The 26,308-nt window shown below is 34.0% G+C and overlaps 1 protein-coding gene and 1 long non-coding RNA gene across 4 annotated transcripts; one reads left to right on the top strand and one right to left on the bottom strand.

The window, feature by feature from the left end:
• Positions 1-2,037: 2,037 nt before the first annotated feature.
• On the bottom strand, positions 2,038-23,128 carry fl(2)d (female lethal d). Of its 3 annotated transcripts, none has more exons than XM_069849281.1 (6): positions 22,972-23,128; positions 18,823-19,027; positions 9,444-9,568; positions 9,062-9,240; positions 7,511-7,665; positions 2,038-3,229 (listed from the first exon to the last, which is right to left on the bottom strand). In XM_069849281.1, exons 2-6 carry the CDS (start codon positions 19,004-19,006, stop codon positions 2,253-2,255), a joined length of 1,620 nt encoding a protein of 539 aa, XP_069705382.1. In that variant the 5' UTR covers positions 19,007-19,027; positions 22,972-23,128; the 3' UTR covers positions 2,038-2,252. The 3 variants fall into 3 exon arrangements, with proteins under 3 accessions (XP_069705382.1, XP_069705383.1, XP_069705384.1); XM_069849282.1 differs by lacking the exon at positions 22,972-23,128 and adding an exon at positions 16,935-17,028 and having other exon boundaries at positions 18,823-19,001; XM_069849283.1 differs by lacking the exons at positions 18,823-19,027; positions 22,972-23,128 and adding an exon at positions 13,422-16,926.
• A 267-nt stretch (positions 23,129-23,395) lies between these two features.
• Positions 23,396-26,221, top strand: LOC138716325 (uncharacterized). The gene is made up of 3 exons (XR_011336642.1): positions 23,396-23,625; positions 23,726-24,096; positions 25,695-26,221. It is a non-coding gene; the product is annotated as an uncharacterized lncRNA (long non-coding RNA).
• The last annotated feature ends 87 nt before the right edge of the window (positions 26,222-26,308 follow it).

Here is a 26,308-nt window from a genome sequence, read left to right as displayed (position 1 = left end):
CCATATATCACGGTCATAGACAATAATAGTAGTAGTAATAATAATAATAATTGTATTATTATTCCATGTTAAGTATATAATTCTTGTCAAAATATTTGCCTATAGTTATTAATGTTCTCTTTCTCCTTATGGTTCTACTGAATACAATTTAATTTTGTAACTTATGATTCTTACATACAGGTTAATGTTATGTTTACAATATGTTTGATATTTACCCACAATTTGCTTTAGGATGTAGACTACCTTCTTAACAAGGTATCTGATGTTTACGTGTTCCGGAGGTAACTGTAAAATCGCCATTTGTATTTCCGAAGAATCTTTTTCAATGTGTTCCAAAATGTCCGAATGTTTGAATGATGTGTTCTAATGATTTTTTGAAAATGGAACTGCCACCCTTCCACATAATTTATTAGTAATCTGCACTCTATTTGTCTCTTGGCTGTAGACATTCTCTACAGCCTCTTCTGCCTCTTGCTAGACGGTCTCTTGCATATACTGTCTCAATGTATGCAAGAAGATCTTGGACATCATCTTCAAAACTGTCTGCTATTTGGTCTAAATTATCTTCTACATCTTCCAATGAAACAAGAGGAAGAATCAGAAACCGACAAAATCTAATGCGAATGACATCATTTAGGAAATGTTCTCGAAGTCCAAGATTTACTGTGTGACACCAAATGTTTTAATAAAAAAGAAATAGACATCCCTTTACCATACTATTTTGGAACGAAACTTGAGCGACATTTACTGCAATAATTTTGAATTCCACTAAAATTAATTGTACTTTAAATACGAGTTTATTCCTTGTGCTGTAGTTTTCAAATGCTACAATATACTTTCATCTTTTCTAATGGAAAGTGCATAAGGTCTACTGTATAACCAGAAAAATTGTCTCAAAGACAATTCCATTGAATATGTTTAACTGTAAAAATTGAGGAGATATTTTATTACTACAGACATTACACAGCTAATAAAATGGACGTAGGTCCTAATGTGGAATGGACGTTTTATCTGTGAACGAAAGATTGTGGTTAAGTAAGTTGTTACTCGTGGTAGTGAATATTTCTCCTCACCATTACAGTCATCTTTTATTCTTATCATCCTCCAAAACAGTATCACTCCAGCTCTGTCTTCTATTCCTTTACAAACGCTCAGTAAAGACAAATTTTATATGCAATAATGATGTTGCTTTTTAACTTACAATTGCATATTTTACATTGCTTGAAAAGGAAATACAGAACATTAACAACATGAATTATAATTGACACAACTTCAAACTGAATTTTTATGTAGACCTTTTTTTTTTTTAAATTTGTGAATGCAGTATTTCGTTCTAATAATAATTTAGCATATTTAATGTATGTACTGTTCATTCACTTTAAGTTACTGTGAAGGAAACTGTTTATGTGTTACTGTCTGTACTACTGAATTTACACAAGACATTCCAGCTATATCGATAAGCTACATCTTTTAGATATGCAGTGTGCTTTTCTTAGCCAATGGAGTAAGAACAAAGGACAGTACAAGTCTGCTTGATATGATGACGCAACTTAACTAGCCGCACAACACAAGGTCAAGTAGAAGTCGGGCTGAGACCAGCCCATTGCTCATCTCTAAGTTATTCTAGTTATTAGTTGAATTTGTTGTTCTCCTTCGTAAAATGGAGCAAACAACTATAACTGTTCATGAAAGAATAAAAAAGTAGATGCTAACTTCAGAGAAACAGATGCGAATTTTGAGAACAACAGATGCTAATTATGATGAAAATAAATGTTAAAAATTCAGGTTTGTAGCTATTATTAAAGTAATTATGAATGAATAGAGAAAAACGCATAGTGCAAGAGTGGAATAATCTGTCACTCAACACTGCAGCTGAAGTAATTATACAGTATGAAGAGACTGAGTTGCCAAAGTGTTTTCTTTAAAACATTTTCTATGTAATAATATTTAATGAAAGTTCACTTTAAATGTGAAAAGACGGAAGAAATTATTTTCCTGAAAGAAGAAAAAATCAGAGAGAAAAACGTAAACAAGAGATTAAAAAATTTGTACACTTTTATTACCCACCCACCCCAATATATGACATTACTTCTAGTTCATAATATTCATCTCACTTTCGTAAATTTCACTGGTAAGCGCTGTACATAACCAAATGACATTTCATGCTCTAACAATAACACTAATACAAAATTAATATTTAAAATAATTAATTAATACATATTATAAAAATTTCTCAAGTTTACACTGGGCACTTATTGTCCATCATTTTCCACAACAGATGTATCACCATTGGTGAGACCTGTTTCATCATCATCTTCATCATTGTAATGAAGGGATAGTTCAGAGTCTCGACGCACCTTCTTAATAAGGGGTACATTGTCACTGTCATCACCACTACTATCATCACTGGGATATGTCCTTTTCCTTAAAACCGGCCCAGATGTGACAGGGGACCTTTCTGTATGATTATTACTTTTGATAGATGTCTCTACTTCACTATCACTGACATTTGCAGTTCCTCTATTTTTGGCGACTTTGCTTTCTGTTTCAGCAGGGTTTGAATCTCTGGATTCAGTTTCTTCTTCGCCAATGTCCTCTGCTTCAAGCTTGAGAATCAATTCACCAGAGTCACTTGATGATTCATCATGGTGTTTAGTTCTTTCCCATTCCCTCTTGATTGTTGCAGAAGTGGTAGGACTTGGCGGTTGCAGATTGACAGACTCATTTGATTCTTCAAAAGTTCTTCCTTCTGGCTCTTGGGGTGATCGTGGCCTAGTTCTAACTTCACATGATACACTATCTTCTTCAGGAGGTGGTGGGCTATGAGTCATCTCTTCATGAGCACTGACAATGTCAACAGATTGCTCTGCTGTTGGTGTTGAGGGACTGCGTGGGAGGGATTGTGCTGGCGATATGTTGGGATCTCTACTTGCTGCTTGGTTAGACGTCCGTTCTTCCCACCCTACCAAGTCTTCTTCCCCTTTATGTTGCACTCCATTATGGCAAATTGGTGGAGTTCTTGGCCTCGCTTCCCTCCCCACTTCACTATCTGGCACTCCTTCATGATGTTCTGATACCGTTGTTGTATTTCCATTCTTTAATAAGGTATTCTCTTGCTGAAGACTAGTCACTGTCTCTTTTGCTTTACGAAGCTCTTGTTGCAGATAGTAGATGGTACTCTGCATCCCTTCTACATCTTCATCTAAATCTTGCAAGAATTCATCCAATTCTGAAAAATGTGTAAATGTTTGTAAACATACAACAAAAACTGAGAGTCTACTAATACATACATTCCCTAACATTTAACCCAGATAAGCCCAAAAATTTTTTTGTGATAAAAATACAGTAGCACATTAGTTACTCTCAAAAAATCGGTTAAATGATGTTGAAATAAACTGAAACAAGGAACGTATATTTTCTAAAGCTAACAAATACTACCAACATTATCGCACAACTTATAAAATGTCCCTAACACCAACAATGGCATAATATCCGAAGGCACTGCAACTGTCCTTAAAAAAGGATGGTGGGAAAATCTGGGTTAATACCAGATATATTCTTTAACATCTTGAAAAACTCTAGTTCATCATTAGTTTAGTTATTAAGTAATGTAGTTTAGTCTAATGTGTGTGACTCATATGTGTTGATTAAGCTCTGCAGAAAAAAAATCATTCTCTCCAAGCAAGAATTAAAAAAATTCAAGATAATTCAGAGCAATAAATACATAAAAATGAAGTACAGTAGTTATAATGATGTTTTTCAGTCAAAACAAAAGATGATTAATAATAAATCGTAGGGACTTAAGCACTGACCGTGCAATGCCATTATACCATCTGGTAGTTATGCAGTTGACTACTAGATGGCAGGTGGCTAGCTCGGCCCTGACTCCAGCCCCTTGTGTGACTATAGGGCTATGGAGTTTAATTTTTTTTAATAATGACGTATTATATTACATACGTAACACTATCACAGAACTATGCTAGGATAATTAAGTTCAGTTTAACTCAAAATATCAATGTCCTAAGTTAAATAGTATAACTAAGCGAGAAAAGTTGGAACTTCTTGCAGTTTTATATTACCACACATGTCATGATCAAAGTCCGAGAATCGATAATACTCTACAAATGACGGTGTACTTGTGATTGGTTGTTCATAAAGAGACAGTACAATGTTTAGAAACCTTAATAAAGCGTGATTTTTAATAGTTCTTCTCATTTTAATATAGATCCTACGTAAATCTTTATCTTTACTAATGTTCATATCATGTACATAAAAAACAAGATAGGGTTCTTTCAAAACCTAGTGTGTTTTTGAGAATACACTTTATGAAAAAAATTCCTACATAAATAACTTCCTAACCTACAGCTTTGTATATGCGTAAATTGAGTTAAAAATTATTATACAGAGAATGGGCTAAGGAATCTCTAAACTTGAAAAATTATGTGTACAGAAAATATTTTTAAAGTAGAATTTCTTATGAATTCAAAATGTTCATTTCTATTTTTAACACTAAAATTCGACTGACAATTTTTGTTAGTTACAAAATGCAGTCTAACTATACTACTTAACACATTTCTTGAGATGTAACTGTAATGAATAAAATACAAGATTTCTTACAGTATTGCCATCCTTTCATGTATACAGACTTGGCAAGACAGTTAGTCTCAGTCTTCTCGACTTCATTGTCCCCCTTTCGTTACATTAATTTTTGTGACCCTCTATTCAAAACAACTTGAAAGAAACATTAAAAACAACAGTGAAAAACAGAAGTCATGTACAACTTTTGAACTTGATGAATAAGATTTTAAATAAATTTGAGTATGTTTGTTCAAATATGAAATATGAATCTGTGACAAAAGCCAAAACCAGACAACTACAGATAAAAAAACTTGCAAAAGGATTTAATGTTCAAAACATATCCCTACGAGATGAATAGCAGTGTTTTTGGTTTGGATGTTCTCACACTGATGTTTATTTTTTATGGCTAGCATTTTCTATTACCTTCTATTAATTTCTTACAGATTTTCTAAAACCTAGGAATCTCAAAATAAAATATAATTCAGCTAATTTATACTTCTATAACATATGGCAGTTAATGATCTCATCATTTAATATACTGTAGAGACTTGGTTAAAAAGACATAGAAGAAAAATTAATTCAGGAAGGTGAAAGACAAAGAAACTGAACACATTTTTACTTTGTTACGATGAAATCAAAGACACAAATGAGACGCCAAGAAGAAATAATAATAATAATAATAATAATAATAATAATAATAATAATAATAATAATAATAATAATAATAATAATAACTTTTGTTATATACTTTTATTATGCTGATTCTCACCCATCTATGTTCAATATCAAAGTATAAGGCAAATTAAAACAATGACTTCAAATATCCATTACAGTCTAAGTCAGAATTAAACAAAAAATTATTGAATAAGAGAAAGAGGGTAAATTAATATAAGTAAACAACTAAACTCATAATTCTAAGTTTTTAAATGGATCTAATTAGAATATGTATCTAAAAGAAGAGGCCCAAGTTCCTGATAAAATCACTTCTCATTTCTTGCAGCTTTTACTTACTGTGCACGTCCCCACATCTAGTAATTATGGAACTCTCAAGTATTTTTAAGGTCATAGTTAGAGACGAGAATTTCGTGCACTATAAAATCCAAAAATATGCATGCATTCATGCACTATCAAACAACAAAATATGCACGATCAAGCATTAAAATATGCACTTTCATTTTTGTTCCAAACTTCTTATTTCACTTCACCTTTCTTTTCTTTTTTGCACAGTTAACAACTAACAACATTTTTAAATTGGTTTCTGTGAGGTTCATGCGCTTGTCAGTTAATACGTTTTTGTAGGCAGAGAATGACCTCTCTACATCAAAAGAAGTTATGGGCACAAACTTGAATGAACCTTTTTCTGTTATTTATTTTTCTTCTTTTCCTTCTTCAATCCCGATTCCTCAAGCTAAAATATAGGACATAAAAATCAAGAAACTGAGGTGTCCACTCAAAACCATTAAAACAAGCTAAAAATTGCTTAAATATGCATTATGCATGTTTTTATCCCCAAAAAGGCCAGAACATGCAAATATGCACGGAAAAAGTACACATATTTGGAACTGGAAAGTAATGAAATGGATAAATACTAAGTTTGAGTTATGTCCTATGTTCCTATAAAAACATGCATTTGCATGGAATTCTCGTCTCTAGTCATAGTATATGTGTGTTAACATACACAGACTCTTCAGTACCATTTTTTTTTTTTTGACAGGGAACCGAATTTTGTGCCTTTAATATTATGAGTGGGCCTCTTTACAGACTACACAATATTTTAAGCCTTAATTTTCAAAGTATCAAAGGATAGCAGTGAAGTGTAATCTCTAAGCTGTGATATTGTATTTAGAGAAGTCTTAGTTACAGTCACATGAAGTATGTGTTACAACAAACACGAAAGCTTTCAAGTCATCAATAGGAAAGGAAGTTCATGCATTTGCATACTTGTTCTCTATTTTGTGTAAATATGCTGAAAGATTATCTACATGAATCACAAATTTCTGAATAGAATGATATTACTTTTATTGTGCATAAAAGTGCACATTTTGTCTTTATTTATAAAAGCATCATATTTTAACATTTATGCAGGGAAACTGCATATTATGTATGTTTATTTGTCTTTCCCTCATTTTTAAAAGTGTGTAACCTCGTAAACACGACTAATTTATGTGAACATAACGATGACGCCCTCATAGGGAGCCTCTCAAGTTTGCAATTGGCATTCCTTTACTGTAGTCTTTAGCAGATTTCGATAGAACAATATCCAGTTTAACATCAGTTCCAGGAAATGTAGGAGATAAAGTGAATGAGAAAACAGCAAATATTCTTTCCAAAACCCCTGGCTATTATCAACTTAAAGAAATTCAAGATATTCTCGAAGGAAAAACACCCCAAAAACTAACAACATTTTCTATAGAACAGTTCACAGCTTTTGTGCAAGCCCCTCTTACTTCTTGTGACGTAGAACAAAGTTTTTCGTGCTACAAAGCTATGCTGAGAGACAACAGACGAAGAATGACAAAAGAAAATGTATGTCACTGCTTAGTTGTGAACTGTAACAGCATAAATGGAACATTCAGCAATGAGACAAGCACTTCAAAATCCATAGACTAAATGTAAGTTACCTATACCTTATTATTCTGTTAAAATAATCTCAGACTGATAATGCATATTTTGTAGCATATTTATCTATTTTTACAGCATAAATGCATACATATTCTTCACGTTTTTAGGGCATGAACTTCCTTTCCCTGGTCATCAATCACATTTTAAATTTCCAGTCATTACAATAGTTTTAGTGGAACTTGGTGAAATGTGAAACATCATAAGTTTTTACCTATGAATGCCAATGTCTCTAAAAAAAACGTGAAGCCACGATCATAAACTGTCATTATGTTTTTAATCAATAAGAATTCGAGAATAACGAGACATTTACCTGACTGTGATTTCTTCACTTCTTCACTAAAACTTTTTTGAAGAGCTAAATCACCTTCCAGCTTTGCCAGTCGACCACTATTTATCATTCTTCCTAATTCTTCATTTTCTTGATAAAGCAAGCGACACTTTGCCATAAGTCTCTTTCCAGTATTGCTATAAAAAAAAAAGCAGAAAAAAATGTTCGGCAATAATCTCACAAATGTGATAAATTACTCAACTAAATTATAGCAATCCTAAAAATGAATGTTTATTATTACTATTCAGTTATATATCTACAGTCTTACAAATATGTAATAAGTCTACCTCTTGTGATATAATTTAAAGCTATATCTTTTTTATTTTATATTTTACGAAAAAAAAAAAACTAAATTATTTTAATTAAGGCAAAAATCAAATTATTCTCTTTATAAAATCTCTGTAATTTACAATGAAATTTAGACCAAACGTGGTATCTGATACGTATACATTTTCACCAAATGTCCATGACTGAGGAAAAGACGCAAAACAGGCATGAAGAAAAATCTGTACTTCCAAGTTTAGGTGTAAGATATATTTGAAGCTACAGTACATCAATTCTTTATTTAATGATGTATTAACATATACAGACAATTCAGTAGGTACCAGGTTTTCTTTGCCACAAATGTTAAATGATCTGTTGAAAACTAAACTTTGGAAGGGACTCTATAATTTTATAGTTTGGCTTCACTACAGTCTGGATCATCATCATCCTCCATTCACGATTCTAGACTAGGCGGTTCTTTACGGCACACAAAATGGACTAGTCAATTTGATATTTTAAAGTCTTCCTAGTCTTCTATTTTCTAGAGGTCGGTAATTCAAAATCTGTTGAGGGATTCTGTTACTTACAAATGGCTTTTAAGGAACCCGAAGGTTCATTGCCGCCCTCACATAAGCCCGCCAGCAGTCCCTATCCTGTGCAAGATTAATCCAGTCTCTATCATCATATCCCACCTCCCTCAAATCCATTTTAATATTATCCTCCCATCTACGTCTCGGCCTCCCTAAAGGTCTTTTTCCCTCCGGTCTCCCAACTAACACTCTATATGCATTTCCTTTGCTGTGGTCGTGCCAGAGAATCAGTCCTATTCCGAGGCTTATTGTAGGGATTCGTAACAAGCTGTTTTTTTACGGTGATGGGGTGTTAGCCCTTCGCCCAACCCCCAAGCTGGAGGACCACCCCTTATCGGCTGTCCACGACTGCTTATTCAATATATTTGCAGCTACCCTCCATATCTGGAGGCCGTCTCCTCTATCCGCAACCTGAGGACGCGCCATGCCGTGGTGATAGGGACCCACAATACTTGGTTAGGGATTCTGTTATCATTCAATATTATAATTATTATATGTTGTATCCAGTTTCGCTTGTATTTTTTTTCTTTCTGAAATAGAGACTAGACAATAATTTCACATTATGTGACACTCATAAATCTGCCATTGAAACCAGCTTTATAATATAATAGCCATTTATGACATCAAGGAATGTTTTCAATTTCGTGTGAATTAAATTAATATGAAAGTTTCATATTACCTGTCAGGTGTAAATTTCCATGCACTCAGCTCATTTTGAGTCTCTTCAAGACGAGCCCTTGTTGCAAGAAGTTCCTGTCTTAGTCGCTGAAGCAACAGGTTCACTGCAGGATCAAGAAGAGCTGAACGAAGTGCAGCTGCTCCTGGAGCCTGAGCAGCCTTCAATTCGGCTATCTGATTCTGAACAGAAACAAGCTAACTCAACGTCTTTAGAACAGATGAAATCCTACAATACAAACTTACAAATAAATTATAAGAGACAAATTTGAAGATTATAATAAAATATTTTATGTGTAAAATACTATACTTATGAATAAAATAAAGAAACAATGATCAAATGTAAATTGAAACTAGAATTCCAATAAAAAATTCTTTTAACATACAGCATATTCCTGCATTTCTTGTTCCTTGGTGGCTAATCGACGAACAAGTACTTTTTCCCGGTGAGTAGACTCTAGTTGTTGCTGTCTCAGACGATCTTCTGATTCGCGAAAATTTGCCAATTCCACTGTAAAAAAATACAAAAGATATGAAGGAAATAAATGTACAAAACTCAAAATATCACCCTTCATTTGGAATTGAGCACACATCAGTTGGCAGAACATTAACAGGTAACAATGAATCCATTAAAAAAATTAAGTTTAGCATTAACAGTGTACATACAATTACAATTCATAGTTATGGTGGACCTTTACATTTCTGCTTTTCGATCCACCATCCCTTTAATATCACCATTCTATGTTAATATATTCATTTGCTGATTATTTCCTATTCTTCTGTTTTAACTAAATTGCTATCTATCCTCTTTTATTCTCTATCATACCTAGACTGTCTCCCTTTCATTTCTCACTTTCCTATTAAATATTGCATATTCCTTTCCTTAATTATTTGCATTATTTTTATTCTCTATTCTCAAATCTACCTATTTTTAATCATTCTTTTCCAACTATTTCTTCCTAAATTACTTGTCTATATTTCCACTTTCTCTATTTAACACTTACATCACTTATTATTTCCCTACTATTCTTTCCTCTATTTACATACTAGTCTCTTTATCTTCACTCCAACTCCTAAATTCCCTCTTTCCGTACACTTATATCTAGAATACTCCTGCAGTTATAGTACCATTGATGCTACTTCCACTCACAACATTGATTCACATGAATTATCAAATTCATTTAATTACACTTCTAATTCCTCTCTCTTCTACTTCTCATTTGTTCAGATATTTTTTCACTTCAATTCATCATTTCTATGTCTATCTTACTACACTCTTACACTTCTTTCTCTATTCTTCTGCTATCACTTACGCCATCCCTGACTTTCCTGCACTCACTTTTTAGTACTCTTCTTCCTCGCAAATTCCATTCACCTTACTATTCTATTCTCCATTTTACCACTCTCTTTGAAAAACATCTGAAACGTCCAATCAATTCTGTCTTCACAATTACTAATATCTAGTAGTTGCTTTGTTTGTTCTTATCATGTCTTCATTTTCATTTCTTCCATTTGTCTTGTCTCTACTCCTGCACTCAGACACTTTCAGCTGTTTCCCTAATCATTCGTCAGCAGTATCTGCTATCTGATTCACGTTATTTTCTCTCCTTGGTTTATTCAGGTCAGCTGTTTTGTTTCCATATCCGGTTTCAGGTACCAACATTGTATATCTTCTCTCATCTCACCATTGTTGAAATTTAGTGTCGCCTGCATTTCTTTCTTCCTACATGCTGCCTTCCCTCCACTGACCTACGCATATTTACACTTTCATTGCACCTCCACTGCTTCCATTGATTCACCTGACTTTACTCGATTTCAGTTCAAAACTCTCGTTTGTCACAATTCTTTTCATAGTATTCGCGAACGTAAACTCTATCATTAATTTTCAATCTGTCCTTAGTCATGATTGCAAAATGTCCTTTGTTTCTCACTGTTTTCAGATATGGTAATAACAGTTTTCCTCTTCTTCTTATTTCATAACTAAAATCGTTTTCAAAACGTAATTTTGTTCCCCTCGAATTTTTTACTCTGTTCATAATAATTTCTTTCATTCTTAAATTTTGAAATTTCACTAAAATAGGCCGAAATTTTCCCTTACCTACTCATAAGCCGCTTCTATGTGGTCATTTACGTCTATTTCGAAAAGCTCCCAACACACTCTTTGGACTGCATTGTAAGTTTCTTCTCCACACTCTCTTTCGTCCTCATTTATACCGAAAATTAATAGATTCTTCTTCCTCTTGACTATCTTTTAAATGTCCAATTTTCTTTTCCAACTGGTTATTTAACTGTTATAGCTCTTTGATTTTTCTGTTGTTGTTCTCCATGTTTGTCTTCAGATTTGTTACTGTCTGACTGAAATCCTGTAACTGTAACTTTATTTTCTGATAATTTTTATGAACCCTAATTTAATTTTTTCTTTAATTACTTCTCTCATTTCTTCACTCTTCACACTAGGTGACTACTCCAATCACCCATTTTAATTCTTTCTTCTCACTGCTCTCCTGTCTTTTATCTTCTTTAACTGTTCTTATGCTCAACCTTCCAATTCTTGATCTATACACATATAAATCCACACTCACTTTACTTTCCTCTACTGCTGTTCCTGTTGCTCGATGATACTTTTTTACATTAGCTTAGAGCATCCCTCTCTCTATGCCGATTCTGCAATTTGGAGCACATTACAATATATCCACTCGGCTTGGTTTTTAGTTGCTGAATCGCCTGGCATATAGTAAGGACATTATATTTAGACATCATTTACCCCACAATATGCCATGGAAAACCAGTTGTAGTAAGGTTATATTTAAAAACGTTATCTGTAGTTGTGTTTACAAACACAGTGCCTTTAAAACATAATGTCACTCTCTCCATCATCATGAAGGGACCGAAATGTCACTACATAACTTGAAACTTAGCAACTTTGATAAAATTCACTAACCAAATTCAAGTTCGTTAAATAAGTGCACTATGGGAGATGATTTACATAACACCAGATGATAATTAACAGAGCACTGGTGGAATGCTATTAAGTGAAATGGAAGTACTCTGGGTAAATCTACTAACAAACAGTCTTTGTCCATAACAAATTTCACCTGGATCCACTGCAATTCGAACCTGGGTTACAAAAGTAGAAAGCTGATGCTCCAGTTATTCAGTTAAAGGTGCGCCTACTCTGAGTTATATTAGATCAAAACCTATAACATGTCGAACGCAAAATTTTATAGGATGTAATCTGAAGAAGTAATGCAATATTTTTTTCTGTCATATTGGTAGCAGAAAAAAAAAGTGAAATCTTACTGAATGAATAAACTATGGTACATTAAAATTCTTTGTGGTCTTAATGACATTATACTAATCAATGAGTAGAGACAATTCAAAGACAACATTTCAAAACAAAGTTCTATTGTATTCTGGTTCGAAACGAGTTGGCATATTCAAAATTCGATTCAACAATTGATAATTCGAATCTCAATATTTAATTTGATATATGATATATTTATTCCACCAGCTTACATCGGTCATGATGGCCCTTCACATACATTTAATTTATTGCTGTAGACATTACAGCATTGTTGAATAACAAAATTCAAATATTACTACTACCCATAACTACAGTATATATAAAGTCTATTCAATTTAATTATATCTGATAAATTTTAATTTCTCCAGAACTACAATAGCAAAAATATTGACGACATTTATTAATAATAAATAATCAAGTCTACTACATGTTAATCATGTGCAATATATTCACTCATATCAACTTTAAGTTTCTCAGGAGAAAATTGAATTAAACAAAACTTCCTACTGAAATTTACTTTGTTCTCTGTCAATTCAGTTTTACAAATCCAAATATTAGCGTGACAGAATCAATAATTCATGTCAGTTTCTTACCATCTTTGAGCCAGTCTATTTTGAAAATATGACTGTACATGAAAATCTTATAATCCTTGCACTGTTTATGTGAATACTCAAGAAATAACATCAGAGGAAGAGGGAGAACGTAATAATGATATAAATTAATAAAGGAATCGATTTTTTAGTCTTTGATGTGACATTTTGGAAACAGAAAAATTAAGACGAATTTTAAGAAGCCTGCCAAAAGTCTGTAATTTAAAACATTCTATAATTTTAACTACACTGTTAATAACCCATTTTTGTAAGTCAGAACTGTTTGCTAACATGACATAAATATTATCTACAGCAATTCCCAGGAAGTAACAAAGAATTTAAGTGAGGATGAAACCACCAAGCATAAACAAACGAAAGATGACAGAATTGCGCTGAAAACTTGACAACTACTAGTGCCCAGGTAAGTGAGGGGTATCATACACACATTATGTTAACACAATTGCACTTACTTCCTCCTTCCTCCCACCAATCCCTTAGTGTTGCTGCTGACACTTTCCTTTCAGGTTTTCCTTACTTCTATATTCCACACCTACTTCGGTTAGATGGATCAACGGCCAGGATAAATATTTGGTAAATTTAAGTTGTGCCACTTAGAGTACGTTGAGTAACAGGTGGAGCAGACACTGCACTGAAGCTCACTTCCCCTCATATTAGACGTATGTTGAATACTGCCACTATTTTCAACACTAGTAGAACCATAGCCAACAGCTCCATGAATGTGAGAGTATGGGAAAATATAAGAATAAGATGAAAGGGGAGTAAACTTTCTTCGTTGTAATCTTGATTTAGCACAATGCACCTTAATATAATTTTTATAAAATTCTTACCATCCACTTCTTCACTCATTATTATAGCAGCTCTTGAACACCATAAAAATATCCGTAAAAGCAATTCCACTGACTCGTGCACTTTCTATGAATTTAGCTGAACACATTCCACACAAAATTAAAGAGAAGCTACAATCCACAAACGGCACTGCAATATGCTTTACATTAAGTTCATGCGATTCAGCACTCACATCAAATGTGAGTGGATAGGCCTATTTATTTTCTACTCAGATTTCGCCACTTCAGTCTCTTCACAGACACATTTTGACACTCACTAACACTTAACTGCTGAGTAGATTTTTAGCCAGGATTTGCAGCACACACTCACTCGTTTTGTGGCACTGTGAAACACTTATAACTAGTCACAGCACAACAATTTTACAATCTTGATTCTAACCAATGGATCTCGAACTTTGAAGCTTGTGAAAGATAGCAATAAATGAAATGCACAAACAGAAAAATCCAAATGAGGTAAAGCAGAGGGAACAAGGGATAATTAGGAGATACTTCTTTCAGATCGAGATTCCTTGGCTTCAAAATACAAAGTATTGGTATATTTAATATGATTGGCACAAGCACCCAGGAACAAATATTTTGTTATACCTAGAAGCAATAAGGTCATTTGTTGCTGGTAGCTTTCCGTGTATGATTTGCCACTTGCTTCAAATCTCGCAGTAAGTAAAGCAGTGCAAATCCCAGTGATCAGCTTTATTTTCATACAAACTCTTTGTGCCACAAAGTCTATCAATTTCAGCTTGTTGGAACTGAGTGTGGGGTTGTCATTTTCAAATATGTTGTTCACTGTGACAGGATTGCAATATTTTATGCGCCGAAACATTACATTTAAAATTCGGCATAAACAATAACAATAATATCAGTAAAAAAACTGATTACCATATGCCTCTAATTAAATATCAAAGTAAAAAAATAAAATATACTGCAGTTATACCAACTTGTAAGAAAATCTCAAATGGGAATGTTGTATTCAATATATCACTATTTGTTTTGCTTTATAAAATACATCTTGCCAGAATCTGTATCTTAAACATATTCATGACTTAAAAAGTCTGAAATTACAGAAGCAAAGATTGTGACAATGGGAAAAATTTACGAAATTATGTCCCATATCTCTGACTAACACAATTACAATACATCTATTAGTACTAGATAGCTTATGAATCAAATTTATAAGAAAAAATAATAATAAAACGAAAAGCAATCCTGGAGAAGTTGTATAGTAAAATGAAACACAACTCAAAATGATTGTTTTTCTGTACAATATTCTGTCATACATACTACACATTAAAAATAAGGAATGCACGTATCCTGTAAGTAATCATGTTTTTATTTACTGATTACCTTACTATGTGAACTTGAAATTGAGAAAGTGCATGCATACTTCACAGCAGGGTAAATCTTAAGTAACGTGCATATACTTCCTCACATAGTAGAGCTACTTTAGAAGTGGTGATGGAAAGAAGAACCTTCTCCAAACGTGCTGTCTATGTATGTGTGTTTACGCATGTAACAAATTATAATTATTATTAGCTACCTGCAGGGTGATAACAAGCAAGGAATGTAGCAATGGAATTGATGTAAAATTTCTGTTTAACATTTATTTCTTAACTGGTAAAAAGTGAGCTTCAACACCACTTATCAGAAATATAAAGTAGCAAACAATAATGGGCGGTATATCAATTATTATTTTTGTTACAAAACAGTTTCAAAACCTTACGAAATACAAAGTAACAAATTAAAAAGTTGTATACACGTCTGTGGCTCTCTAAATTTATGAATACTGTATTTGAATGGGAAAATAATTATACAGAATCCTGAACATAGCGCTTGTAAATATGGAAATTAATATATCCATCAATAATGTCTGCTCTTGTTAATTTGTAACCCATAAATTTACTACGCTTCAAATTTAAATTTCGTGAAGAGATATTTAGAAAGTTATGATACAGAAAAATATACAGTATTACCTCGTTAATTCGGATTAACTGGGGGGGGGACAAGTTTTATGAATTAAGAAAATCCGTGAAAACTGAAATAACAGTAGGAAGTGCATTAAAACTTCATTTATGGCAACACAATACATCTATTATACATTTAAAGGGCATAAGCCTAATACAGAGAGTTCTTATGCAGACTGGTCCCAGGTACTAATGTTTCGTTGGCTTAGTGATAGTAATGCAGAGTGCCCATCATGAGGAAGCTAAGCTGGCATACCACCACTCGCTGGCTGCCAACATATTTCATTAGGTAGAGGTACAAGTGGGGCCAGTCTGCATAGAAACTTTCTGTATATATAAAATGTAAATCAATATAATACAGTACATATGTGACAAATTATGATGATGTGCCTAACAGACCTGGATCTGCATTATTTATGTCTACTGAACAAATTGGTTTAAAATACGAAGGGAGCTATGTGACCAATGAGATTGTGAATTTTTTCAGCACTTTTAAAACATCTCATCTCTCATTTTTACGCAAATTTTCTGTTTTTTTTTTTTTTTTGGGGGGGGGGGGGGAGATTGTCAGGATTAACGAGGTTTTACTGCGAAATCAGCTATCTGGTTAAGCAATGCTCAATGAATTCAAAGAACAATGAAGTAGTAAGTAAAAAGGAATCAGAATACACTAATAAATATGTTGTCATTACTGAGACAAATTGTTTTCATTCTTTTTTTTCCCCCCCCACTACTGAGCAAATAGGAAAGTGAGCTCTAGTTGCCCATGTCTGTTACAATGTGCTCACATGACTCGACTAGTTAGTAATGCAAGCTGGTCAAGAAGCTGTATCCTGCACACGGAGCAACTGAAGCTGGCACTGAAATATGGCAGTTATGTGCAACCTGTTCAAAAAGGAGAACCAGAACAGTTTTACACAGTGTAGAGAGAACAACCGGCAAATAGTGAAGATGACATGGTTTGACTTGACTTTTCGGGGACTGGATCCAGGACGGGTCTGTACAATTAGGCATACTTTGGCCCACTGTGTGCCTTATGTATGTAATGATTGTCCAAGTATGACATGTGACCTGGATGACATTCCTGAATCCAATGCTAGCACGTGAGCTATCTCACCTCAGCCCCTGATAGAGCAAGGTCCCATCAGAAAACGAGTACCTGAAGTCCCAGGGGTCTGGAGCTCCAAGCCCTGCTTGATCAACCAATGCTGACAGGTGGACCATCTTATCTCAGCTCCTGATACAGCTAGGTCCTATCCGCATACAAGTAAAGAAGACTTTGTACTATATTATCAACATTGCAGATTATGAAGGAGAGTAGGAGATTTTGAGTTCATTCTTATATAGAAAGAAGATTAACTGCAGACTGTTAGTAGCAGCTATAGAACCGCAATAAATAAACACCAAGTTATCCAAAGAATTAGTACAGAAGACTGTTCCTGCTTTTCTACAAAGCAACACAAATATGGGAGAATGTGAGAGTGCAGGGGAAAGAATATCAACGACTATAAGATAAGTTTTTTTTATAATCTAATGTACATAAAAGATGTAAAAAGTAAATTAGAAGGTTTTTCAACAAAACTCGTTGTTTCAAAGTAAATCGGAGAAAATTACTCTTACCATCATTTACTGACTTATTAATACAAAACATTCTCAGCCATTAACATTAATTTCCCACTTCAAACATTACATTTTTTTAAGTGAATCAAAAGAATTATTTCATTTTTTAAGAAATTATTTTTTATTTGTTTTTGTTATTTGCATAATTATTTATGCTTGCATGTTTGGCTCAGAGTGCATGCTCACTTCATCGACAACGTAATAGGCGTCAAATTCGCTTGAGTTGAGTGCCTGATGAAATGTTTCATAATAGCGAACTGCAGGAGGGAGTTTGTTTTCAGAAATATCAAACAATACAGATGACGACATTGTAGATGTGGGTGGTGGCGTCCTCAATTTGTTTTATTTGTAAGCACAAAGCACTGATTTAAATTACAATAAGAGCGATTTTAGTAGAATTGATATACTTGAGGCTGGGCAATTTTAAACTGCGTTTTCCTAATTGTATTGAAGATACAGTTAAACTTATTAATAACCTTTCAGAAATTAACCTCTAAGAAAATGATCAATAGTCTACATATCAGTTAAAAAATAAGTTTCATAGAAATTGTGTGCTATACAGCAACAAGAATCGAATTATACATAGCCTATCTGAAAGAGCAATAATTAAATGAAATTCATCTTCAGTATTGATAAATACAATTTTCAGAGTCTTAACTATGAAGCATTTAAACAAGTGTTCTTTATTTAAAATCTCATGTACAAAAACTCTCCTTTTCCAAATCACTGCTTCCTGAGGATTTCTTTATACATCTATGCATCACATTCAACAAAATACAACTTAAGGCAGCACTGTATATTCATTCTCTGCAAATCTTCCACCAATAGTTTAACAAGTTAATGCTATACATTTTAAATTGAATGTTTAAGGAAAATCTATCAAACGAGAAAATAATAGGAAATTGAAGTACCATATCATGATGCAAACATTATTGTGAATAACTTTCAGTCTAAACTAAATGACTCACACGCCTTTCATATAAAACAAAATGCCACATTCTCACAAGCCACAGAACTGTATACATTCTTGTGAGGGTGACTGAAACATGGTTTTACTTAAGGCATATAAGTTACATAACTGTTAGTACATTACAGCATATTAGATGTGTAGTTTCTGAAACTATAAGCATTTACAAGAATAAAGGCCCAGATGCTTACATGCACACACACGTAAATATACACACATACGCGCACACATGCACACGCGCAAAAGCCTGCATGCATACAATATAATACCTTCCATACTTTCTATAGACTGCTTTTTAATGGGCTCTTTTTACCTATGCTAAAGTGCAATTACTGGGCCTTTATTTCTGAAAGCACTGAACTCATTATTTTTTATTTTATTTTCACTCTCTTATCAGCAATGTTGTTTCAAATTGTATTTAAAAGTTCCAGAAATATGTACAGTGAGAACACAAAACTACCTTCTTGATTTGATGTTTGAGATTCAAGCATATCCACATAGGAGTCCAATTCTCGCCAGTTTCTCAACAAATCATCACGGCTTATTGATTCAAGTTGCTGCTCATTCAACTTAATTCGACGTGGATGGCGACTATGGATAGTAGTACTTGGTGATCCAGAAAGAGTACCAGCCTCATCAGACATTGTTGTAAATTTAAAATAAGTCTGCAAGAGAAAAACAAGAAAATATATATATATATATATATATATATAACCACTTACAGTACTTTACCCCCTCCCTAACTACCATGGAACTTCATACACGTCCACACCTGTGGAGTAATAGTCAGCACGTCTGGCTGCGAAACCAGGTGGCCCGGGTTTGAATCCCGGTCGGGGCAAGTTACCTGGTTGAGGTTTTTTTCCGGATTTTTCCCTCAACCCAATACGAGCAAATGCTGGGTAACTTTCGGTGCTGGACCCCGGACTCATTTCACCGGCATTATCACCTTCATTCCATTCAGACGCTAAATAATCTGAGATGTTGATACAGCGTTGTAAAATAAAAAAAAAAAAAAAAAAAACTTCAGACACATTTTTTTGTGTGTTTATGTAACACTTGTCTGGTATTGTAAAGATGAGATCTGACTCCTCCAGTCTTCTTATTGTTCTCTCACTACTACAGATCCTCCATGCTTTGTGCTTCTACAGCAGTTTCATCTAACTTTCACTTGCAGCTACCAATAATTCCTGTCAATCTTCTTATGCCTGTACACCAGGTTTTCTAAAGTGGTGAGTTCTCTGCACCTTTGAAATATTTTCTTGATAGTAAAAAATTGACACCAGGCACCCAAGCAACACAGTGTATACTTCGCCCATATTTCACCAAAGAGCATCTGGAGTTAAAATAAGTTATTTTGTGTATATATCTATGTAAGCCACCTGTAATTGGAAGCCTGCTTCTGTTGGTGGTGGATTTAAAATAAAATAAAATAAAATAAAATAAAATAAATAACTAAATAAATAAAATTAAAAATTCAGTTTTAAAATGTCTGAAAAGTCTGGATAAGTGCAATTCCATCAAACAATAATAATGAATACGGTCAGGGATAACGAAATCATTAGCAGGATATAAACTTTAATGCTATACTTCGATTAAAATTACTTTTTATTGTACTGGGAATTATGATAGTTGCTATGGTAACAACAAATCATGGCCCCTTTCTGAATAGTGACAAATCCACGCTTGTTCGAATTTGTATTTTGTCTGCTGTGTGACTTCTGTGTATCAGTTCCCTGATAACGTAAACGAGTTTGTTCTGTTTTGTTATAATAGTTATTATTAGTGCGGTTGTATTTTAACTAAGTTGATTCGTTATTACTGTTTTATTATTTTATTACTTATGCTTATTTTATTCTCGCAGAATGTTCCATGTAGTGTTGATTTTTTACCTCCTTGATATATATGTTGGCAGATGACAGGTGGTTCGACAGTAGACAATTATTATTACATAAAATGTGAAATTAAGGTATTACATACTGTATAATGAAGAATTTTCTAATTATATTACAAGCACCTAGAATGAGTGAATGTTACATATCTGTTATACTGTGGTCAAAGGTTGTTTTAGGCTGGTTTTTAGATACCTAACATCACTGTTATTGCTGATAGCACTATTGAAACTGTTACCAATTTTGTTACTTCCTAATGTACTATTATTACTTCCACTAAATAACGATTTTAAGTTTTCTTTTAAATCTGCATTATATTATAAATGTCTCAGATGCATTGCCCTTAATTTTCTTTTTTCTCAGATAAGAAAATCAGACAGAATACGTCTTATACAGTATGTCCGCCGTTCTGGCTGTGATGTGGTCAGCATGAGCACTTCCCAACCCAATGGTCCGTGGTTTGATTCCTGGCATGGGCTTGGCTTTACAAGGGATAGACCTAGAACAGGTCCATACATTTGGACACACTTTGGCCCATTGTGCACCCTATATACCGGATGTTTCAGACCACTAGTATCAGCTTTTATTCTCGAAAACTATATGATACTGGTTGTTCATAAAAAAGATTTGATAACCAAAACATAATATGTAAATAATCGATTGGTAGTAGTATCATTTCCCGTAACAAACCGTAAGTGGGGGTATCTGTGGCCAACTTCGAAATTTCAAATGAGAAAACAGGTAATTAATTGCAGGTACTATTGGAAACTACTTTAAAAAAGAAACAACTTTTACTGGAACTTTTTTTTTCTAACTTTTATTGTTTACTAACAAAACAAAAATGGTATCTTCTGAGAAATGTTGTACGTTGTTTATGTACTATACTGGTAGTGGGTATATCACAAATTTTAAACATTGCAGGTCTTGAAACCAAGTCACTTTCCACTGTCTTTTATTTTGCACGATAACTGTGAATTTTGTTTATTCGACCATATCACGTCGTCTCCCTGTGAGTTTGCTATTTAGAAAATGCCATTCACAAATGAGGAAGCATTCGACATGTTGATGATAGTTGGAGAATGCCAACGGAATTGCAGAGAAGCAACACAAGTTTACGCAAAGAGATATCCATTGAGCGCCCATCATGCCCATGACTCAGGATTCCACCATAGTACAATGTTTAGAATTTTCAAAGACAACAAATTTCATCCATGCCATATTCATCTCCATCAGGAACTTGGGGGGACATGACTTTCAGACTCGTGTTGATTTTTGCAACTGGTTTCTAAGCATGGACCATGATTTCGAGTTCAGAATTCTGTGGACTGAGAGGAAACTTTCAAAAGTAATGGTCAAGTGAATCTCCAAAATACACATTACTGGTCTCCAGTTAATCGACACTGCCTACGTGAAGTGGATTACAAGCACGTGTGGAGCCTCAACACATGGTATGGCCTTCTTGGACACCGTGTCTTAGGACCATACTTTTTTGAGAAATTGAATGGTAGAATGTACACACACTTCCTCCAAAACATTTTGCACCAGTTGCTTCATGATGTTCCACTTGTTCTTCGGTTTAACAATGTGGTTTCAGCAGGACGGCTGTCCAGTTCACTTTTCACTTAGAGCACATCGACTTGTTAACCACTTATTTCCCAAACAGTGGATTGGATGAGGAGAACCAGTAGCTTGGCCAGCCTGATCTCCTGATTTCACTCCAAATTACTACTTCTTGTAGGGGAAAATTAAAGACATGGTCTACTAGGTGTGTCCAACAACTAGGGAAGACATGAAACAAAGAATTAGAGAAGCTTGTAGATCTCTCAGCTGTGCTGAAGTGCTCCATGCAATCACAGATGTTAAGAGGAGATCAGAACGTTGTTTAGCACAGGGTGGCAGAAATTTTTAACACTTACTATGAAAAGTGTACATACTTAAAGTACAGCATATCTCAGAAGATACCATATTTGTTGTTTTGTGAGTAAACAATAAAAGTTAGAAATAAAGTTTCAGTAAAAGTTGTTTCCAATGGTACCTTCAATGACCTATGTTCTCATTTGAAATTTCGAAATTGACTACAGGTATCCCTACTTCCGGTTTGGGGGGAAATGGTACTACCACCAACCACCAATCGATTCTTTGCATAGGTTTTAGTTATCATGTCCAATGTAGTTATATGATTTCCGTATTCTCTGCCATGATTACCTGCCTTCTTTTGCATATAATCCTAGCGAAATTTTTCCTGAACCTTCATGCATTCGATTTAAGGTCAATATTCAACGCTCCGAAACAATATTGCCGGAAGGAAACTGGTTTAAGTGAACCAGACATTCCCGACAGTAGACTATATCAATATAACTGGGCTTTTGGTAATAATGAATGCAGTAGCCTACCTGTATACTATTTAAAGATAGGTTAGCTTTCATTTGCTTCTCCGGAACTGGAAAGTTCAATATATTGAAGAAATTCTATGACGAAAACACATATTATCATACACAAATGTACTAAATCATACTCTTAAACTTTAGATAAAAAAAATTGCACAAAAAAAACTTGCAAATTGCTTTTATTGGAGAGGAATACGGGTATACTGGCCGTATACAGCCTCACATTTCAGAACATTACTATATAATGCGTTCAAACAATTCAGAACAAAAACTGATACACCATTTAACGTGAAACAACAAATACTTAACTGTTTTGAGAATTTATCGTACCTTATTTTAAGAAGTATCCTTAACTCGCTTCGGCTTCTAATTTTACAAAATATGCAAACCCCTCTTAATCGATGCCGATAACCGCAAAAGAACAGTGCTTTCCGGAGGGGTCACAGAGCGTTCTCAATTAGACTGGGCTTCGTTCCATTGATGAGAAGATGTCAGATATTGCAAACCTGAAAGTTCATGCAGCGCTCGTAACCACGATTAATTTATTGTCTTTAAAGCCAGAACTAAACTAAATAAAATAGATTACATAACATATTAAACTAATTTACATAGAAATTACTGGCAATTATTTCGGGTGCAACGTCTTTGGACGTATTAGCCGATCAGAGTAGTTGCTGCACCACTCGGAACCATCTTCAACCACAATACTGTACCTATCGCTGAAGAGGTATGTGCTGTTCCAAGACCGTCTTGGCTGTTCTAAGCACGCTCGGGCGATGATAAAATGTTTGTAAATAGTTGAGGAAAGATTATGCGAAAGACGAAAGCAGTAGACACGCAGTTCAGGTAGCGTTGTTACGAAGCAAGTGATGAACATGGCAAATGACATAGCAAGTAGAAGAGAAGCAAGACGTAGACGGATTTTGGAAAATTCAGAAAACAGATTACAAAAAATAACCGGAAGAAGTGATGACATTTTGAAAGGTAATTTGAATGTTATACTTGACGCTTATTTTTGTTCTGTTTATTTGTTTTACAGTAAGTAGGCCTGTATTATGTTAAAGTAATATTATTTTTATTGCAGTGACATGTAAAAATGAAGATGGTCCTACGGTATCACAAAACGGTACATTATCGCAACAAATCTTAAGTGATCCGATTAAGATGACAGTTTTCCCCAGTCAGAATTGTAGAGATGGGTATACTTCAGCTCATGCAGAAAATTGTAACATTCTGGAAGACCGATCAAGAGAAAGAGAGTTCATGCTCCGTAAGGGAGTTGTAACAGAAACGTTGGAAAAATTGCCAGGTCAAGAAGTAACTGTTTCCAACCCAGAAGCGATTGTTTCCAACCCATCTATTTTGAACTTTATATATTCTGCTAAATTACATTTAATTTGTCTTGCAATTTTAGTAAGGGCGATAGTAATCAAACACGGATTTCTATTTGGAGAAGTAAGTAAGCCTATATTACATAATCGTTTTACTACTAACTAATTCCATCACTTTTGAGATATGTTAAAAACATTTATAGTACAAGTAGATGGTACTCGTTATAAAATATGGCCAGTCTTCTATATCTCCTCACACCACACGAGACTGATGTCTGTTTTTCGTTTTGTTATGGGTTAAATGAGAGGATAGCTGACATGACGTCAAAGTATGTGACAAGGTTTGTGGGTTAGCTGAGGGAATATCTAAGTGACGTAAAGCCGAGGAATGTGAAAAGGCTTAATCTCCCGTGTGTAATGTGGGGATATACCGAAGTTTCACTCATTCTTATAAGTAGGTAGTAAGTTGAGTCACGGCTCTGATAAATTAAATTAAATTAACAGTGTTATAGTAAATGTTACCCACATCCTTACCGTACTTTTTCATATAATCACCTTCAGTGTTAACGTATTTGTCTCAACCCCATACCAGCTCTTCAAAAAACCCTTTGTAAAGGAAATATGACTAACTATATAAGAAATACCATATTGCTTCTTTAATCGCTTCAGTAGTCTAAAAGGAACAAAAATGTCACCATGAGAAAGAGATTAAAACTTCTCGGGATCAAATTAGGATTATACAGTAGACCTATGTGGACATGCCGCTACTGCAGTCCAGCAGCTAGAACGCTGGACTCAAGATTCTATTGACTCGGGTTCGATCCCCGGCATACCCCCGATTTATGACGTGTTGAGCAAGCAGTGTTCCCCTGTGGCATCCCCCAACAAATCTTCATAATCATCTCATCGCATGCGTAGTGTAGACCAGCCTCCTATGTCGCACTTCGAGCAACGAATTTGTCGGTAAATTGGTATATACAACTGGATTAATATGGTTGAATGACAAGCAGTCAAGCACCCGCTGTTAAAAAAAAAGTATGTGGTCAATGCATTCTCTGTTAAAGTCTGCAATTTTTACATTTGTCTGTTTTGAGGATGTGAAGACATGTTGCACCATTAAATTCAGATGTGTGCTGAAGGCGGCTCGTGTGAGCCCTTTTGTTAAATATTCATATTTGTTGTGAGCCTTTGTTAAAATAGTTCATGAGGAATACTAATAAAATAAATGTACTTCTTAAATTTAACATTCTCCTATTCTACATCCTGCTAAAGCAATCGATATATGAATTTAGTTGCTTTTTTACTGCTTGTCAAGAGACTTTCTGTAATTATGATTTCCGAGATTTCGGGTAGAATAAATAATAATAATAAAATAATTTTAGCATAGACCTACAATATTTTGTTAGCAAAGTACAGTGAATATATTCAATATATATAATTTTGTTAAAATTAAATGTTAAAAGGTAATATACTTTAATGACAGACAGACCGACCTATTTCAACACCAGTGTGGTGTTATCATCAGTGAGTTCGAAAGACACTGATGATGACACCACACAAGTGTTGAAACAGACATGTCTGTCATTAAGGTATATTACCCTTTTTAACATTTAATTTTAAGATACTCTTATATATTCATATAAGTGTTAAAGTGAACAACAAAGACAAATTACATATTGAGACTCTTAATTTTATTAATTTACAGTTTTTTCTCTGTTTTAGTCATTATTGGCACCTTTGTGTATCATGGAAGTGACCGAACTTTTGTGGCTGCAGCTATATAAACAACAGATAAAATCTTCTTCAGGTTTACTTGGAGCAGCTTTGTTATTAAGTGGGATATCACCACAAAAAGTAAATATCGTTTCGAAATGTTTGTATATACTATCAAAAATCGGACAAGATACTTGTGTTTATTTATTTACGTTTATTACATTCCATGCTGCCATAGAATGGCAACAAAATGAACAAATTTCTTAAATTTTTTGAGTATGCCGAATGAAAACCAATCTCATGCATTCCCATGAGAGTAGTGCTTTTATACTGAGTTTGTGGTGCTAAGTGCATGTATGTGTGTGTCTACAAGTGGAGGTTTTTGTTTCTTTTGTAAATGGACTCTTGCTGTGATTGTTACAATCTGAACTTTTCTACTCAATTTTATAAGATTCATCTATTAAAAGACATATCTTGAGTTTCTTTATATAACCTGATACATTAATATGCAATAAAAAGAATTATATAATTTGAAATATGATTTGCTAATACAGTAAAAACTCGCTATTGCACGGACTGACATATTGCAGACTCAGATAAAATGTAGTGAAAAGTATGTCCCT

Source organism: Periplaneta americana, chromosome 16 (assembly GCF_040183065.1).
Source record: "Periplaneta americana isolate PAMFEO1 chromosome 16, P.americana_PAMFEO1_priV1, whole genome shotgun sequence".
In the NCBI taxonomy this organism is placed as follows: Eukaryota; Metazoa; Arthropoda; class Insecta; order Blattodea; family Blattidae; genus Periplaneta; species Periplaneta americana.
The sequence above is the reverse complement of the archived record's forward strand: the minus strand, read 5'-3'. Positions and strand labels throughout refer to the sequence as shown.